Source organism: Oryctolagus cuniculus, chromosome 1 (assembly GCF_051225735.1).
Source record: "Oryctolagus cuniculus isolate XC-2025 breed Fujian yellow rabbit chromosome 1, ASM5122573v1, whole genome shotgun sequence".
In the NCBI taxonomy this organism is placed as follows: Eukaryota; Metazoa; Chordata; class Mammalia; order Lagomorpha; family Leporidae; genus Oryctolagus; species Oryctolagus cuniculus.
Genome location: NC_142867.1, coordinates 100,548,125 through 100,565,017, shown reverse-complemented (window position 1 = coordinate 100,565,017; position 16,893 = coordinate 100,548,125). Strand labels below are relative to the sequence as shown.

Sequence of the window (16,893 nt, the reverse complement as noted above, 5' to 3'; positions counted from 1 at the left end):
TTCTCTCTGTCTCTCTCATTTTCTAACTCTGCCTGTCCAAAAAAAAAAAAAAAAAAAAAAAAAAAAAAAGAGACCAACCCTGCCAGAACCTTGATCTTGGACTTCTAGCCTGCAGAATTGAGAAAATAAATTTCTGTTGTCTATACTACCCAGTCTGCTATTTTGTTACAGCAACCCTAGCAAACTCACAGTAAAGGTGTCACATTGTTTCCTTGCTTATCTTAACAATCAGGTTTCACTGTAATTATTCACACGCTCCTGGAAATTTTACAGGTTTCAGAATATTAAAATTATTTGACAAAATAAGGTTTTTCAGGTTCAGCTCTCTAAAACTCCACTTATAAAAAGTAGCAAGAAATCCAGTAAGTAACATGTACCAAGATCACCATATACTTACCTTTCAATGTTTTCTTGGACAAGGGGAAATCTGAAAATCTCGTAATCTCATTTACATTTATCTATGGGAGGAAAAGAGAAAATGAAAGAAAAAATTATCTACCAGATAATTCACTTATTTCACAATAAAAACATTATTTTTCCACATTGTACTGTCTAGCTCATTCTTGATACTAAAGGACAGCATTCAACAATTATTTGTGCCGGCGCCGTGGCTCACTAGGCTAATCTTCCGCCTTGCGGCGCCGGCACACTGGGTTCTAGTCCCGGTTGGGGCGCCGGATTCTGTCCCGGTTGCCCCTCTTCCAGGCCAGCTCTCTGCTGTGGCCCGGGAATGCAATGGAGGATGGCCCAAGTCCTTGGGCCCTACACCCCATGGGAGACCAGGAGAAGTACCTGGCTCCTGCCATTGGATCAGCGCGGTGCGCTGGCCGCAGCGCACCAGCCGCGGCGGCCATTGGAGGGTGAACCAACGGCAAAGGAAGACCTTTCTCTCTGTCTCTCTCTCACTGTCAGCTCTGCCTGTCAAAAAGAGAGAGAGAAAAAAAAAAAAAAAAAAAAAACAATTATTTGTAACTAAAAGTCATCATTCCTTCTGAAATGGATCTTTTGAGGAAGCTGTCCTGAATAAGAAAAATAACTATAACCATTTCAATTCATCAAAAAAATTCTTTCAAAACATACACACATTATTTTCAATAACCTTCACCTCCAAAGTGTGGACACATGAATTTTAGTAAGAACAGGTATTTTGGGTCATCCTTCAAGGGCTATTAATTTAGGAAATAAGGAGCAAAATAACTACAAACCACAGACCATGATGAAAGTAGTTCTATTTATACACCTTCTAGAAGAGACTGAAGTTAGTTGATGCAAACACATCTTGATAGCACAAGCCTATCAAAGGTTTAATCATCTATCAGTGGCATATGAAATTCAACCTAATCATACTCATTTGAGGGTACACTGAAGGTGGAGTATTATTCCAAAATAACCAGGAGAAATTTGTGTCATGATTTGAAGCCACAGTAAGTAACACTTTGCCCTTTAACTTTACAACTTCACATTATCCAAATGTTCATTACTGATGTTCTTCATTAGCATAAACCCAATATTCTAAATTTCATTTCAGCAGCTCAGGAGAATTACTTTATTACAGATGCTGAATGCAGGAATCACTGCTCAGATCTGGGAATATGCTGTCAAATTATTCATGATTCACAGAAGGCAAGGCTGCATTTATAAGGTTCATTTATTTAAATTATACTCTAGGCAGTGAAAAAATTACACTGGTATTTCATATCACAATCTACACACCTTCCCTAGGATTCTTAATGTTACCTAGGTGAGGTTACAGTTCTGCCCTCCAATACTGAAAACACAAATACAAGTATTAAAATAGTGCCTTGGTCTCTGCAAATCATGCCAGAGGTCACTGCAGAGTAAGTAGACATAATAGGTGCACTAGAATTAAAGACGAGCTTATTCAAGCAATGTGCTGTCCCAGCAAGAAACCTCAACTAGAAGACCATCTTGTGAACAGGACAATAAGACAACACACAGTGCACCCTTACACTTCTGGTATTCTTAGACAAAAATCTGTTTTCACAGGGCATGGAATGCCTACAGAAGGAGGTAGACTCGGCACACTCTGCATTCCCCATCAACACAGGCCAGGCAAGGTGACTACCCAAAATTCTGCACATCTTTCTAAAGTCTGTTAACCTCCTAGTGACAAAGTTTGAAAGAAACGAATTGTTCAAGCACTCTACCACCAACTATTAAAACAGAAAGCTCTAAACCATGTTCTTAAAGGAAAGGGAGGAAAGAAACAGAAATTGATTCTGCTGACGCCATAGGAAAAGGGTCAACAATGCCTAAAGACCACACCCAATCTGCTGCCTACTTTTTGTAAAGTACTTGTGACAGAGACAACATGTTCCACAAGCCTAACGCTGGCTGTTTACGGGGAAAATTTGCTGACCGCTTTCTAGAAGATCCTCTGTAATATTCCAAGTAGTATATCAAAGCCATGACAAAAGATGGCTACACTTCCCACAAAGAAATACTCTCTTTTGCCCTTCCCTTTATGCCTTTTCTCGGAAAGAAAGAGGCAGGCATTATGCCTAATGGTTAAGACTGCTTGGGACACTTGCATCCCATATCAGAGTGCCTGGGTTCAAGTTCTAACTCCACTCCAATTCCAGCTTCCCACTAATGTGCATCCTGGGAGGCAGAAGATAATGACTCAAATGGCTGAGTATTGCAGTCCACTTAAGAGCTGTGGATTGAGTTCCCAGCTCCTGGCCTCGCTGTGATCCAGCTCTGGCTGTTGCACCTGGGAGGTAAACCAGCAGATAGGAGCTCACGCTCGCTGGCTCGCTCGCTTGCTCTCTCTCTCTCTCTCTCTCTCTTCACACACACACACACACACACACACACACAAATAAAAATTTTAATTTTAAAAATCCCATCTCCTGGGGCTGGCATTGTGGCATAGTGGGTAAAGCTGCCACCTACAACACCAGCATCGCATATGGTCACTGTTTCAAGTCCTAGCTGCTCCACTTCCGATCCACTCCCTGCTAACAGCCTAGGAAAACAGGGAAAGATGGCCCAAGTGCTTGAGCACATACACCCACATGGAGATTCAGGAAGTTCCTGGCTTCAGTGCAATGCAGCCCGGCACCTGAGGCCACTTGGGGAAGGAACCAGTGGATGGAAGACATCTCTATTTCCCTCTCTCTGTAACTCTCTCAAATAAATAAATCTTAAAAAATAAATCTCTGCAATCCTTATGCATCACCTAAAATCTGTATCATTCTTCCGAATTGATGGAATGGGTATCTTAGGAATGGTCCTTATAAAGGCTTCCAAGGCTGGTAGAAAAGCTAAAGGAAGCACAGGGCAGAATATAGTGGCTGTCACTTAAGCAATCCCATATATTCCTTACAACTGTCTTATAATACCTATTTCTCACAAAAATGAGTAATGCCTGGAGCAAAAGTGTAAAAACTTCCTAGAATGCTACACCTACTGCAATCAAATAAAGCAATCTGCCTCAAATCACATCACCCTACACCAAACTGTAATTTAAAAAACAAAACCAGGATTAGAATGTAATGTCTACAGAGCACAACTGATTACACTAAAAGCCTAAATGAACCCCGAGTGCAGAGTTTGAGTCATTCAGGAATTGTGAAAACAGCTGCTGAACTAAAACAAATAGCTCAGCGTCTCTCAAAAGCCCCAATCCCCAGTTCTGCACCAGCTCTGCCTGCACATACTCCGTCTGAGATGGCACTGGAAACATGGCAGTCAGACCTTTTGCTTTGGGGAGCATGGCTGACTGACAGTGCCAGCTGCCATCCCTCTAGACCCACCACTGAAAAAGCCATTCCTCCCCTGAGCTGCTCAGTTAATGACTAAGCTCACTGTAGTACAGCAGTCGACCTCTTAGCCACAGTTTTGCCTTCCCCAATTTAAATTTATCAAATGGAAAGTTCCAGAATTCAAACATAAATTTTAAGTTATTTTTATTACAGTGTATTATTATAACTGTTCTCATTACTGCTAGTGTGCCTTTTAACTTAAAGGTCACCACAGGGATATATTTAAAAAGTATAGTGTAGAAGCCGGTGCTGTGGCATAGCAGGTAAAGCCACCACCGCCGTGCTGGCATCCCATATGGCCACCGGTTCAAGACCCCGCTGCTCCACTTCCAATACAGCTCTCAGCTATGGCCTGGGAAAGCAGTAGAAGATGGCCCAAGTTCTTGGGCCTTGGCACCCTCATGGGAAGACCCAAAGGAAGCTCCTGGCTCCTGGCTTTGGATCAGCATAGCTCCAGCCATTGAGGCCAACTGGAGAGTGAACCAGCAGATGGAAGACCTTGCTTGCTCGCTTGCTCTCTCTCTGCCTCTCCTTCCCTCTCTGTGTACCTCTGACTTTCAAATAAACAAATCTTAAAAAAAAATTTAAAAAAAGTACAGTGTAATATGGGACTCAGTACTATCCGTGGCTTCGCACTTCACTGGGTTCTTGAAACACAGATCCTGTAGTTGAGACCCTGTACTACTACTGCAAGCCCATTCCTGCATGTTAAGGGATTCCTTTAACGGGCTATTCAGGAACAAGAACTCATCAGCCTAGGTGAAGCTTTCTTAGAACTAGGTCAGTCTGAGAACCTTGCTACCTGCTTCTCCTTCCCCTCCCTGTTCCCCTTCTTTCTCCTTCATTCTTCACAGGCATTTCCCCCCAGTAAATCTCCACAGCATCCAACCCCACTTCAGTATCTGCTTCTCAGAGTACACCTGGATTAATGTCTCCAACTGATCTCTTAGCCTCCAGACCTTTCACAGCTCCTATAGATTCTCTAATTGTACCCCAGAGACTGCACTGCTTCCAGATACAGTTTCTAAGCACAACCTCTTCATGCATTTCCTACTGTTGCTCTAACAAATTATCACAGTGTCTTAACACAAATGTCACTTTACAGTTCTGAAGGACAGAAGTTCAAAACAAATGCCACTTGGCTAAAGTCACAGTGTTGGCAGCACTGCATTCTTTCTGCATGCTCCCGCCTCTAGTGGGGAGTCCATTTCCTTACCTGTTCCACCTTCCAGAGGCACCAGATTCCTTGGCTATGCTACCTTCCATCTTTAAAGCCAAAGGGCAGCCACTCTTTCCCATATCAAATCACTTTAACAATGATTCCTGTGCCTCCCTCTTCCTCTTTTAAGCAAGCTTGTAATTACACTAAGCCCACCGAGATAATCAGGATAATCACCCTGCTTTAAGGTCAGCTGATAAGCAATCTTAATTACTTTTTGCCATCTTAACATAGGCAACAGTTTCCAGGAACAAGGATGCAGACATCTTGAGGCCACCATTCTGCATACCACAGCCCCCAAAGTTATTCACAATCCACTTCCAACCTTCTTCTCCAATCCCATCTGAAGCCAATTCAGGAGCACGTGCAACACTCCAAGGACTATAAAGCCATGTTCAAGAAGTTCATGGAAAAATAGAACAAAGAGTTAAGTTTTATTTTGGTGCAAAAATTTTTAAATCTACACCGTTTCTTTATAACATGAACTATCCCTACACTTTTTAAAGACCACTTGTATTTCCTTCCTTAAAGAACACCATGGATTTTTACTTTTCGTTTTATAGCCTCATGTTGCTACCTCACTCAGAATTGTCCTTGCCAATTTTTCCATCTCCTAAACTCATCCTTCAAGAATTAGCTCCACTCACAGCTACCACAAATTGCTGGGCAGTTTGTGGCCTGCACAAAGGCATCTAGTAAGGATGAAGTGCAGGGGTTGAAATCTAGCCCAAGTTCAGCTACCAAAGTCAGGTTTGAGGCTGCAACCACCAAGAACAGCATGCCTAAGAAGACAGGTTTGTTTTCTAATGCATCTGGCCAGGAGCACCTTAAATGATAACTCATACTTTTTTCCTCTAATTAGTACATCGTCCAACTCCATAGCACTGAGTTACCTAATTACTACTATAATGTTTTAGACATATTTGTCAAAAAGTTATCAACCCTTCCCCATTTCACCAAAGTTCCCTTGCGACCTGGACATGTATTTTTTTCTATGCAAATTTACATAGACCTTAACAAGCAACTGTCAAATTATTTCAAAAAGTTTCTGAGTCAAGTTGTTCACTATTTCACCAGTGAGTCTACTGAGTACCACCTGTGTACCAAGGTGCTGTAATAAGCTTTATGCACAAGTGCTACCACCTGAGGAGCCATTCAGTGAGGGTCTGCACCTTGATGCCCTGCAGAACAATCTGTTATTCCAATGATCATATCTAGCATTGCCAGCCCTGGCAAGTGATTCCACATTGTACTTATTTCTTGACCAAATCTTCAGAGAATATTTCTAACATTTAAAATAAAAAACAAAAACAGAGCAGTGCAGGGGCCGGGGGGAGGGGTATGGATGGAGGGTGCTTCTTCAACTTAGTGAAAAGATTTGGATTTATACATTTGTTTACAAATGCAATGCCGTATAGCAGTTTGAAGCCCTGGTACCAGATCTAGACTACTGGGCTAGAACTCCTTTCTTCATTTACCACCTGCTTAATGTTGTTAAAAGGACATTCCTTAGAACAATTAAATTTAGTAGAGTTTAATTGAGCAAAACAAAAAAAACAATTTGAGAACAGGCCAGCTCCCAAAACCAGCCAATAAGGCAATGAGACAGCATTTATAGAAAAATAGGACAAGGGACAGTGTTGTGCATAACAACGGGTTAAGACGCCACCTGCAATGCCAGCATCCCACATGGATGCCAGTTTGGGTCCCAGCTGCTCCACTTTCAATCCAGCTCCCTGCTAATGTACCTGGGAAAGCAGCAAAAGATGGCCAAAGTCCTTGGGTCTTTGCACCCATTTGGGCAATGTGGATGAAGCTCCTGGCTCCAAGCTTTGACATGGCACAGCTCCAGTCATTGCAGCCATTTGGGCAGTAAACCAGCAGATGAAAGGCTGATCAATCTCTTTCTCTTCCTCTTCTTTCTCTCTGCTAACTCTACCTTTCAAATAAATAAATCTTAAAAAAAAAAAAAAAAAGGAAGGGCCAGGGGAAGGGGGAGGGGAAGGAGAAGGGGATGGGGAAAGAAAAAAGAAAACAAGGGCCAGCGTTGGTTGTAAGGGGTAAAAGCAGCCACCAGCAATGGCAGCACCCCATACAGTTTGTGCCCTGGCTGCTTCACTTTCAATCCAACTCCCTGCTAAAGGCCTGGAAAAAGCAACAGAAGATAGCCCAAGAGCTTGGGCACCTACTACCCAAGTGGGAGACCTAGAAGAAGCTCCTTGTTCCAGCCTGGCCATTGCAGCCATCTGAGCCAGCAGATGGAAGATCTCTCTCTCTCGCTCTCTCTCTCTGTCTCTTCCTTTCTCTGTAACTCGGAGGGAAGGAGGGTGGGAGAGAAAAAGGGAGAAGGGAGGAGAGAAAGAAATATAGGAGAAACAGAAAACACCTTGTGACCAGTGCTATGGTGTGGAAGATTAAGCCTCAGCCTGCAGTGTCAGCATCCTATATGGGCACCAAGTCAAGTCCCAGCCGCTCCACTTCCGATCCAGCTCCCAACTAATGTGCCGGGAAAAGCAACAGAAGATGGCCCAAGTACCTGGGCCTCTGCACCCACATGGGAGCCCCGGAAGAAGCTCCTGGCTCTGGCCTGGTGGAGCCCTGACCACTGCAGCCACATGGGGAGTGAACCAGTGAAAGGAAGATCTCTCTCTCTCTCTGGCTCTCCTTCTCTATAATTCTTTCAAATAAATACATCTTTAAAAAAATATAAAAAATTCTAATTGGTTATAGCTCAAACAACCAGTTATTGGTTACAGCTCACCCAGTTAACTGTTTGTAGCTTCATTAGTTAATTGGCTCAGGGCCCTCTGCAACCAACCAAAGCTCAGTTACTATAATCAAACTCTGTATTAGTTTGGTCTGTTGGTCCAGTGCAGGTGCCCACTCCAAATCAATGCCTTCTACAAAATACTGTTTTACAACCTGGTACAAATTCATCATCTATAACAAAAATAAATTCAAAAGATTGTGAGGATATGGCAAGTCAACATAGATAAAGGTTGGGGAATGTTAATTATTAAAATAAGTGACCAAAAAGAAGGAACTGAAGCTACCAACCAGTCTCTAGGAAGAGCAAAGGTGAGTAAAGACACTTCCCACTGACAATGGTTATACTTAGGATTTTTTGACCTTGCAATGTTGCCAAAGCAACATATATTCAGTAGAAAGTGTACTTCATTTTCACAAGCTAGTAATAGGTGGTAAGATACTCCCCTTTGATGCTAGGCAGGGCAGGGGCAGCAAGCCACAGCTTTCAGTCAACCACAAGATTACAGATCACAAGGAACATAACTGATACTCTTCAGTGGACCACGTTTGGTAGGTTATGTGTCCTAAATGCATTTTCAACTTACAAGGGGTTTATTGCAAAATAACCCCATCACCGTAAATCAAAAAACATCTCCACAATACTGGTATTTGCTCTTGAGGTTCATGATATAGTAAAAGATAAGAAGTTCAATAAAGAAAGCAATCATATAGGTAGGTGGTAAGTGCTGTAATAAAAAAATTAACAAAATGCTACAGACACGCAGTAGTCATAACTCTGCCTGGGAGGTCATGAAGAGAAGTCTGAGGTAAATCTGGAAAGTTGACTACATCGGGGCTGGTGCTGTGGCACAGTGGGTTGACGCCCTGGCCTGGAGTGCTGGCATCCCATATGAGCACCGGTTCAAGACCCGGCTGCTCCACTTCCGATCCAGCTCTCTGCTGTGGCCTGGAAAAGCAGTAGAGGATGGCCCAAGTCCTTGGGCCCCTGCACCCGCGTGGGAGACCCAGAAGAAGCTCCTGGCTCCTGGCTTCAGATTGGCACGGCTCTGGCTGTTGTAGCCATCTGAGGAGTGAACCATCAGATGGAAGACCTCTCTCTCTGCCTCTCCTCTCTCTGTGTAACTCTGACTTTCAAATAAATAAATAAATCTTTGAAAAAAAAAAAAAAAGGAAGTTGACTACATCAAGTGCCAGGCCAAGAAGCACCAAGGAGCATGGCCAATTCACCGTAAGTTACTCTTCCATGTATGCCTATTACGTATTAGTTGGTTTACACACATTATCTCATTTGAGCCTTATAACACTCTAGTAGTTAATAATCACTGTTTGCTGAAATGAGGAAACAGACTCAGAGATGAGAACAAACTGTCCCTAAAAAGACTGCAAAGCCTTCAAGAGAAACACCTGCTGAGTCTGTCTCAAGAGTGTCACATAGCCTTTTTGCCCTTTCCCTTTGCCCTTCTTCTTCCTCACCGCCCTGAATCCCCTTCAGGCCACCCGCCCTGTGCTTCCTGGCCTGCATGCTCCCCATGTGCTGGCTCCTGGTACTCGGTATGAATCCAGATTTCCCTTCCTCTTTTAGATAGAGCCCTCACTCTGCTATGCATTTCTCTCACTAAATAAAAGCTTAAAACTTAAAAAAAAGAGTGTCACATATAGAGTGATAATCTCATTCACCATATCTTGGGTGATGTGTACACACAGTCTGTTTCACCTCAGTCAGCTGTTGCGACCTTACATGGTCTTTTGTTCTTTTTTATTCAAAAGACTTATTTACTTATTTGAAAGCCAGAGTTAGAGAGAGAGAATCTTCCATCCATTGCTTCACCCTCCAAATAGCTACAACAGCCAGAGCTGCACCAATCCAAAGCCAGAAGCCTGGAACCTCTTTAAGGTCTCTCACGTGGGTGCAGGGGCCCAAAGATTTGAGCCACTTCCACTGCTTTCGCAGGTGCATTGGAAGGGAAGTAGAGCAGCAGGGAATCAAACTGGCACCCACAGGATGCTGGCATTGCAGACCGCGGCTTAACCTGCAACACCACAGCGCCTACTCCAATTCTTTGATCTTTTTCTGTACATTTCTTTATATCTATTCCCAGAAATGCCCTTCTTAATATTTATCAGCAGCCTTCTTTTCTGCATGTCCTGACTCTGAAGATGTTTGTAAACACTCATGCTCTAAAACAGTAATTCCCAACCTGTGAGGAATTTGACCCTGCTATCCAAAATCCACTATTTTGGGCCAAGCCAAACTACATTCATTGTGTATTGATAAAGCAAAATTGACTGTCATGGAATAAATAAATTCTTACTAAAATGTGACCACTCTGGAATATTCCCCAAGACACCTTAAAAGGCATTGAGTTTGTGTCTCACAGGCCTAGTTCACTCATATTCTGCCCTGAGTAAAACTTAAACTTTATATAGTGCCTGATTATTTCCATATACAGAAGCATTAAAGAACTTGACTGGGGGCCAGCACTGTGGTGTAGCAGGTAAAGCCACCTCCTGCAGTGCTGGCATCCCATATAGGCAACTGTTCGAGCCCTGGCTGTTCCACTTCTGATCCAGCTCTCTGCTGTGGTCTGGGAAAGCAGTGGAAGATGGGCCAAGTCTTTGGGCCCCTCCACCCATGTGGGAGAACCAGGAGAAGCTCCTGGCTCCTGGCTTCAGGTCGGCTCAGCTCCAGCCACTGCAGCCATCTGAGGAGTGAACCAGCAGATGGAAGACCTCTCTCTCTCTCTCTGCCTCTGCCTCTCAAATAAATAAATAAATAAATCTTAAAAAAAAACTTGGCTAGGTTGTAGGTTAAGCCTGTCTGTGCCACCAGCATCCCTCATGGTACCAGTTCAAGTCCTTGCTGCTCCACTTTCGATTTAGCTCCCTGCTAATAGCCTGAGAAAGAAGTGGAAGGTGGTCCAAGTCCTTGGGCCCCGTACACATGCGGAAGACTAGGAAGGCACTTCTGGCTCCTGGCTTCAGACCACCCCAGCTCCAGCCATTGCGGCCATTTGGGGAGTAAACCAGAGGATGGAAGACCTCTCTCTCTCTCTGTAACTCTGCTTCTCAAATAAATTAAAAAATCTTTCTAAAAAAGAAAAAAGGAAACTTGGTTAATGGGGTCAGTAGAGGCAGGGTACTGCAGCACAGCTGGTTAAGCCACCACCCGGGATACCCACATTTCCATTTCAGAGTATATGATTCAAGTCCCAGCTCTTCCACTTTGGATCCATTTCCTTCCTGATATGCCTGTGTGAAGCACTATCACTCTACCTTTTTATTTTTTTTTAAGATAGATTTATTTGAAAGACAGAGTACAGAGATAGAAGAGGAGAGACAGAGAGATCTTCCAACTGCTAGTTCACTCCCCAAATGCCACAACAGTCAGAGCTGGGCCAGGCTGAAGCCAAGAGCCAGGAGCTTCATCCGGGTCTCCCACATAGGTGCAGGAGTCCAAAGACTTGGGCCATCCTCCACCGCTTTCTCAGGCACATTGGCAGAGAGCTAGATTGGAAGAGGAGTCAAACCAGTGCCCATATGGGATGCTGGCATCACAGGCAGAGGCTTAACCCACTACACCACAACACCTGCCCCTGGAATGTTTTTTAACTTATTTACTTGAGAAGTAGAGTTATAGAGATAGGGAGAGATAGAGAGAAAGGTCTTCCATCCACTGGTTCACTCCCCAGATAGCTACAAAAGCCAGAGCTGAGCTGATCCAAAACCAGGAGCCAGGAGCTTCTGAGTCTCCGAAGAGGTGCAGGGGCCCAAGGACTTGAAACATCTTCTACTGCTTTCCCAGGCCACAGGCGGAGAGCTGGATCAGAAGAAGAGCAGTGGGACATGAACTGGGACCCACATGGGATGCAGGTGCCTTAGGCAGAGGTTTAGCCTACTATGCCACAGCGCTGGCCCCTAGAATGATTATTTCTAAGATTAAAACCCAATCATTTAATTTTAAAGCCCTTGGTTCACAGCTACTTTCAGAAAAATTGTCAATGATTCTTTACAGCCCTTGTCTCTTCTGTTGAGGAACATTTTTTCTTCACACTATTTGTTGAACTCTTTTACTTAGAGTAGGATTAACCTTACAATCATTAAGTAAACGGAAAGATCTCTTTAAAAAATTAAGAGTCGGAATGGAAAAAGGAAGAGGAAAAAGGGTTGGAGTGTGGGTGGCAGGGAGGGAAGTACCATTATGTTCCTAAATCTGTATATATAAAATATATGAAACTTGTATAACTTAAATAAAATTAAAAAAAGAATAAGACAAAGAAAAATTGTCAAACACCTTGATGTGTCAATATGCAGTCTACCTTTGAAAAAGTAAGTTGTCTGTGGTTAAGTCTCACCTATGTCAGTAAAAGTATTGATTAGCCAAGTTTTTATCTTCATCTTTTTAAAGAGTTATTGATTCGAAAGGTAGAGTGACAGGGTCAGCACTGTAGCCCTCTTTCTCTGTCTCTCCTCCCTCTGTAACTCTACCTTTCAAAAATAATAAAAAAAATCTTAAAAAAAAAAAGGAAGAGGAAAAATCAGGATAGATTAGGGAAGTGTAAGGTCTACAGGCAAAATTCTATCAGCCATCTATTTTCAGTAATCAAAGTCTTGCTGCAATACAATATCAGTTTAGGTACTTCTATGGCAGTTTTTGTGTTACAAGGTCAGAAGTGGGTAGTTCTACCCTTGTGACCTGCAAAACCAAAACATTGATTATCATTTATAGAAAAAGTTTGCTAATCCCTATTGTTTAAGTAATAGCTAACACAATAATCAGGAAGGAGGCAACAGGGCCTGAACCAGCATCTAGTAGTAGACATGGACAAACACTTGAGAAATTTAATAGAAAAGATTGCTAGTGTGACTGGTTGGATATAAAACTGGGTAAGAGAAGCATCTAGGATTGTTCCCGGCTTTCTAGCTCAACAGTCTGCTTAGATGAAGGAGCTAATATCCAACTAAAAATTGGTTCCCAAATGCACCGCCCTAATCCCTGGAATCTGTAAATGTTAGCATAAACAGCAAAAGTGACTTTTCCAATGTGATTGAATTAAATATATTGAGATGGAGGTGCTATGCTGGGTTATTTGGTTGGGCCCTAAATGCAACTTTAAGTGTCCATATAAAAGGACAGAATAGATTGAACATAAAACCTATCTCTGGAGACAGAGAGTTATGCGGCCACAAGCCATGGAATGCTAGCAGCCCTGAGAAACTAAAAAAACAAGGAACAGATATTTCTTACAGTCTAGAGCAAAGGTGGGGACCATCCAGCCTACTGGTTGGATAAGGCCAGGGATATCATCTGAAATGGCATGGTTAAGTCAACTCAGGCAGGACTCGAAATTCAATAAATCTGTGGTGGACTAATTTTGAAGTTATTTATTTTTTATGGCTGTAAATGCTATTCTTAATATCCAAGTGGTCCTTGGCAGAAAAATGATTCCCCACCCCTGTGCGGCAGCCTGGCCCTGCTGACACCTTGATTTCTGCCCAGGGAAGGTGATTTCAGACTTCTGGCCTCCAGAATTGCCAGGGAATAAATTTCTGTTATTTTAAGTTTTGTGGTAACTCATTACAATTGCAATAGAAAGCAATACAAATGCCAAAGAAATACACTGGATTATGAATTCAAGAAGGGCTGCTGGTTTATGAAGGAAAAGATAAGGATTTGTGGCTGTTAACGTATCCTATGAGAAAACTAGGTGAAGACATCTAGGGCAGTCATAAATAAGAATACAAACTCGAAGAGCTCTGGATAGAACACAATAAGGTCCTCTGGAGTAAATTAAGCAAGGGTTGAGACAATACTGCCTAAACCTGCATTCCTCATCCCTATAGCCTAAGCAATTCTAGTCACAATCCAAAATGAAACCTAACAATAACTTACTTTATAATGGCTTCTTAAAGTGCTTTACTTATAATTTAACAGCTAATATATGGAACGTGTATCTGCGTCCAGCATTATCTCACTAAATCTCCCACAACAATTAATACAGCGGGTACATATTAACTTGCCTTTTAAATGGAAAGAGAAGTGAACACAGTAAGCAATTTGCCTAAAGTCACACATTTAGTGAGCAAAAGCCAGATCAAATCATGATCATCGGAACTCCAAAGTCCAGGCAAACGTTTATTTTTTTTACTATTTGAAAGTCAGTTACAGAGAGAGAGGGAGAGACAGAGAGACTGTCCACACGCTGGTTCACTCCCGAGATAGCTGTAATGGCCGGGGTTGAGCCAGACCAAAGCCAGGAGCTTTTTCTGGGTCTCCCATGTGGGTAGCAGGGTCGCAAGCACTTGGACTGTCTTCCACTGCTTTCCCAAGGCCATTAGCAGGGAGTTGGATTGGAAGTGGAGCAGCCAAGACAGGAACAGGTACCTATACAGGATGTCAGCACTGTGGGCAGCGGCTTTACCTGCTAAGCCACAAAGCCAGCCCCCAAGAAGTAAACTCTTAAATGCTAAGCTCTACTTTCTTACTGTTGATCTCATTTAAAGGAAAGCTACACCACATGACATCCCAGGAATACTATACCTGTTAAATCCCTTATATAGTGTCATAGAAGGGAGCCATCACTGAGAGGCAAAGCAGCATGTGAGAAAGCCAACAGACACGGGATTAGGGTGGAAAGGAGGAAAAGAACTGACAGTTCTGGTTGTTTGGGAAAAGAAGTCAAAGTGGTAACTACAGGGATACTCATCTGGGAGCTGCAGTGACAATGTGGAGATGACGGGGACATGAAGCAAATGGAGAAACGGAAATGGTCACAGGAAGGAAGATGGATGAAGTTGAAGGACACAGTTTGGACTAACATTGAAGAGGAGGGGAAGGCGCTGTGGCCTAGCTGGTAAAGGCGCTGCCTACTATCCCAGCACCCCATTTGGGTGACTACTGTTCATGTCCCAGCTGCTCTACTTGCAATCCAGCTCCCTGCCAACAGCCTGGGAAAAGTAGCAAAAAATGGCCCAAATTTCTGGGTCCTGGCCACCCCGCTGGGAGACCCAAATGAAGCTCCTGGTTCCTGACTTCCATCTGGCCCAGTCCTGGCCCCTGCTACCATCAAGGGAGCAAACCAGCAGATGGAGATGTCACTCGTTCATTGTCTCTCCCACTCTTTCAAATAAATAAATCTTTTTTTTTTTTTTTTGACAGGCAGAGTGGACAGTGAGAGAGAGAGACAGAGAGAAAGGTCTTCCTTTGCCATTGGTTCACCCTCCAATGGCCGCCGCGGCCGGCACGCTGCGGCCGGCGCACCGCGCTGATCCGATGGCAGGAGCCAGGAGCCAGGTGCTTTTCCTGGTCTCCCATGGGGTGCAGGGCCCAAGCACCTGGGCCATCCTCCACTGCACTCCCTGGCCACAGCAGAGGGCTGGCCTGGAAGAGGGGCAACCGGGACAGAATCCGGCGCCCCGACCGGGACTAGAACCCGGTGTGCCGGCGCCGCTAGGCGGAGGATTAGCCTAGTGAGCCGCGGCGCCGGCCCCAAATAAATAAATCTTAATAATAATAGGGGCTGGCGCTGAAGCATAGGAGACTAACCCCTCCGCCTGCAACAGGAGAATCCCATTTGGGCACCGGTTCACGTCGCGGCTGCTCCTCTTCCAATCCAGCTCTCTGCTTGTCAGGAAAACAGTGCTTGACCCCTGCACCCATGTGGGAGACACAGAAGAATCACCTGGCTCCCGGCTTTGGTGTGGCCCAACTCCAGCTGTTGTGACCATTTGGGGAGTGAACCAGAGGATGGAAGACCTCTCTCTCCACCCTCCCTCTCTCCCTCTCCCCCCCCCACTTTCCCTCGCTCTGTAACTCAGCCTTCAGATAAATAACGTCCTTAAAAAAAAAAAAATAGTGAAGAGCAAAGGCTTTGGAATTAGACATGGGTCTAGGTTCCAATTCCACAGCACCTATACTAAGTATGTGGGAGTTTGGGATAGTTTCTTATCCTTTTGGAGCCTCAATTTTCACATCTGTAAAACGGGAATATTAAGATTCATCCCTCAGATCACGTCAAAGAACTAAAATAAAGAGCTCAGTGAGTGCTACGAATGTAGGTATCTTACTCCACTATTGTCATGAATAACAGTGCTATATTATTTCAACTACCACAGCATCAGTCTCCCTTCCCTTAAACACCACTGCATTTGCAGCCTGTTTTCGAGAACAGTGTGATGACTAAGAGTGGCCAGGGTACTGGAAAGATGTGGGCTGTGGAACCCAGCTGACTATCCAGCTGGTCCCCTCCACAGGGACCCCCACTCCCTTCTCCGGCCTATCGGTCTAACTGCTTCCCAGGCATAGGTGCGCGCCCTCCCCTCTGAAGCCCATCGCGTCGGCGGCACGTTGTCCGCCGGCTGGCCCACCCGCGCCCCTCCCCAGCTCCAGCCTCACCTTCTCGTAGTTCTGAATTAGGCGGCTGATACCCTCGCGCTCGACCTGCCACTCGGGCTTCTTCAGCTTCTTCCTCAACTGCTTCTTCTGGTTCTGCCTATGGCTGTGTTTTTTCTTCCAGCGATTAAAACTCCGCACCGGGTCGGGTCGCTCTCCTGAACCCCGGTGCTCGGCAGGCTTGCCCATCGCAGTGGCAACAGCACAGAGACCCCAGAAACTAGAAATCAGGGCCAGGCGGAGGAGCTGCACGGAGAGGACACGGAACCAGCGTGGGGAAAGCGCACAGAGGCGCATGCGCGAGTTCAGGAGCCCGTCCCCATGCTTTTGAAACCGGGGCACGCGCCAATGACGTCAAGGGAAAACTGAGCTCTGATTGGTGACTTGGCTTACGCAGGGAGGGGCAGGATGGGAGGAAATAGGGCGGAACGATCAGAGAAAGAGGGCGGGCCGAGAGGCCGCAGGAGCACGCCGGCCCTTTAAAATGACGCATGCGCGGTGGCTGCCGCTACTATTTTGGTGCTGTTCTGCTGAACATTTACGGGCTAGGTTCAAACTTCGGAGAGCGTTCTGTAGCACGCGCGTATTTACGCGCAATCTATGAATTGTAATTGTGATCTCCGTTTTGCATATTCAGGACCACGGGGCCGAAAGAGTTTACCTAAATCAAACAGCTGGGTAATAACTTTAATTTCTGTCCGCTTCAGCGCACCTCTTTAGGAATAAAA

At 44.5% G+C, this 16,893-nt stretch overlaps 1 protein-coding gene across 4 annotated transcripts in view; it reads right to left on the bottom strand.

The window, feature by feature from the left end:
* Positions 1–16,466, bottom strand: part of DDX10 (DEAD-box helicase 10) — a 292,747-nt gene extending 276,281 nt beyond the window's left edge. For 3 of the 4 annotated variants that reach the window (XM_002708478.6, XM_089333648.1, XM_089333658.1), the window contains exons 1-2: positions 16,169–16,466; positions 398–458 (exon numbers count right to left, since the gene is read on the bottom strand). In XM_002708478.6, the coding sequence (XP_002708524.4) occupies positions 398–458; positions 16,169–16,462 (355 nt within the window). In that variant the 5' untranslated portion in view covers positions 16,463–16,466. Of the gene's footprint in view, positions 1–397; positions 459–5,004; positions 5,132–16,168 lie in introns of those variants that run through there. The other variant, XM_089333667.1, reaches the window with a different exon arrangement.
* Positions 16,467–16,893: the final 427 nt, after the last annotated feature.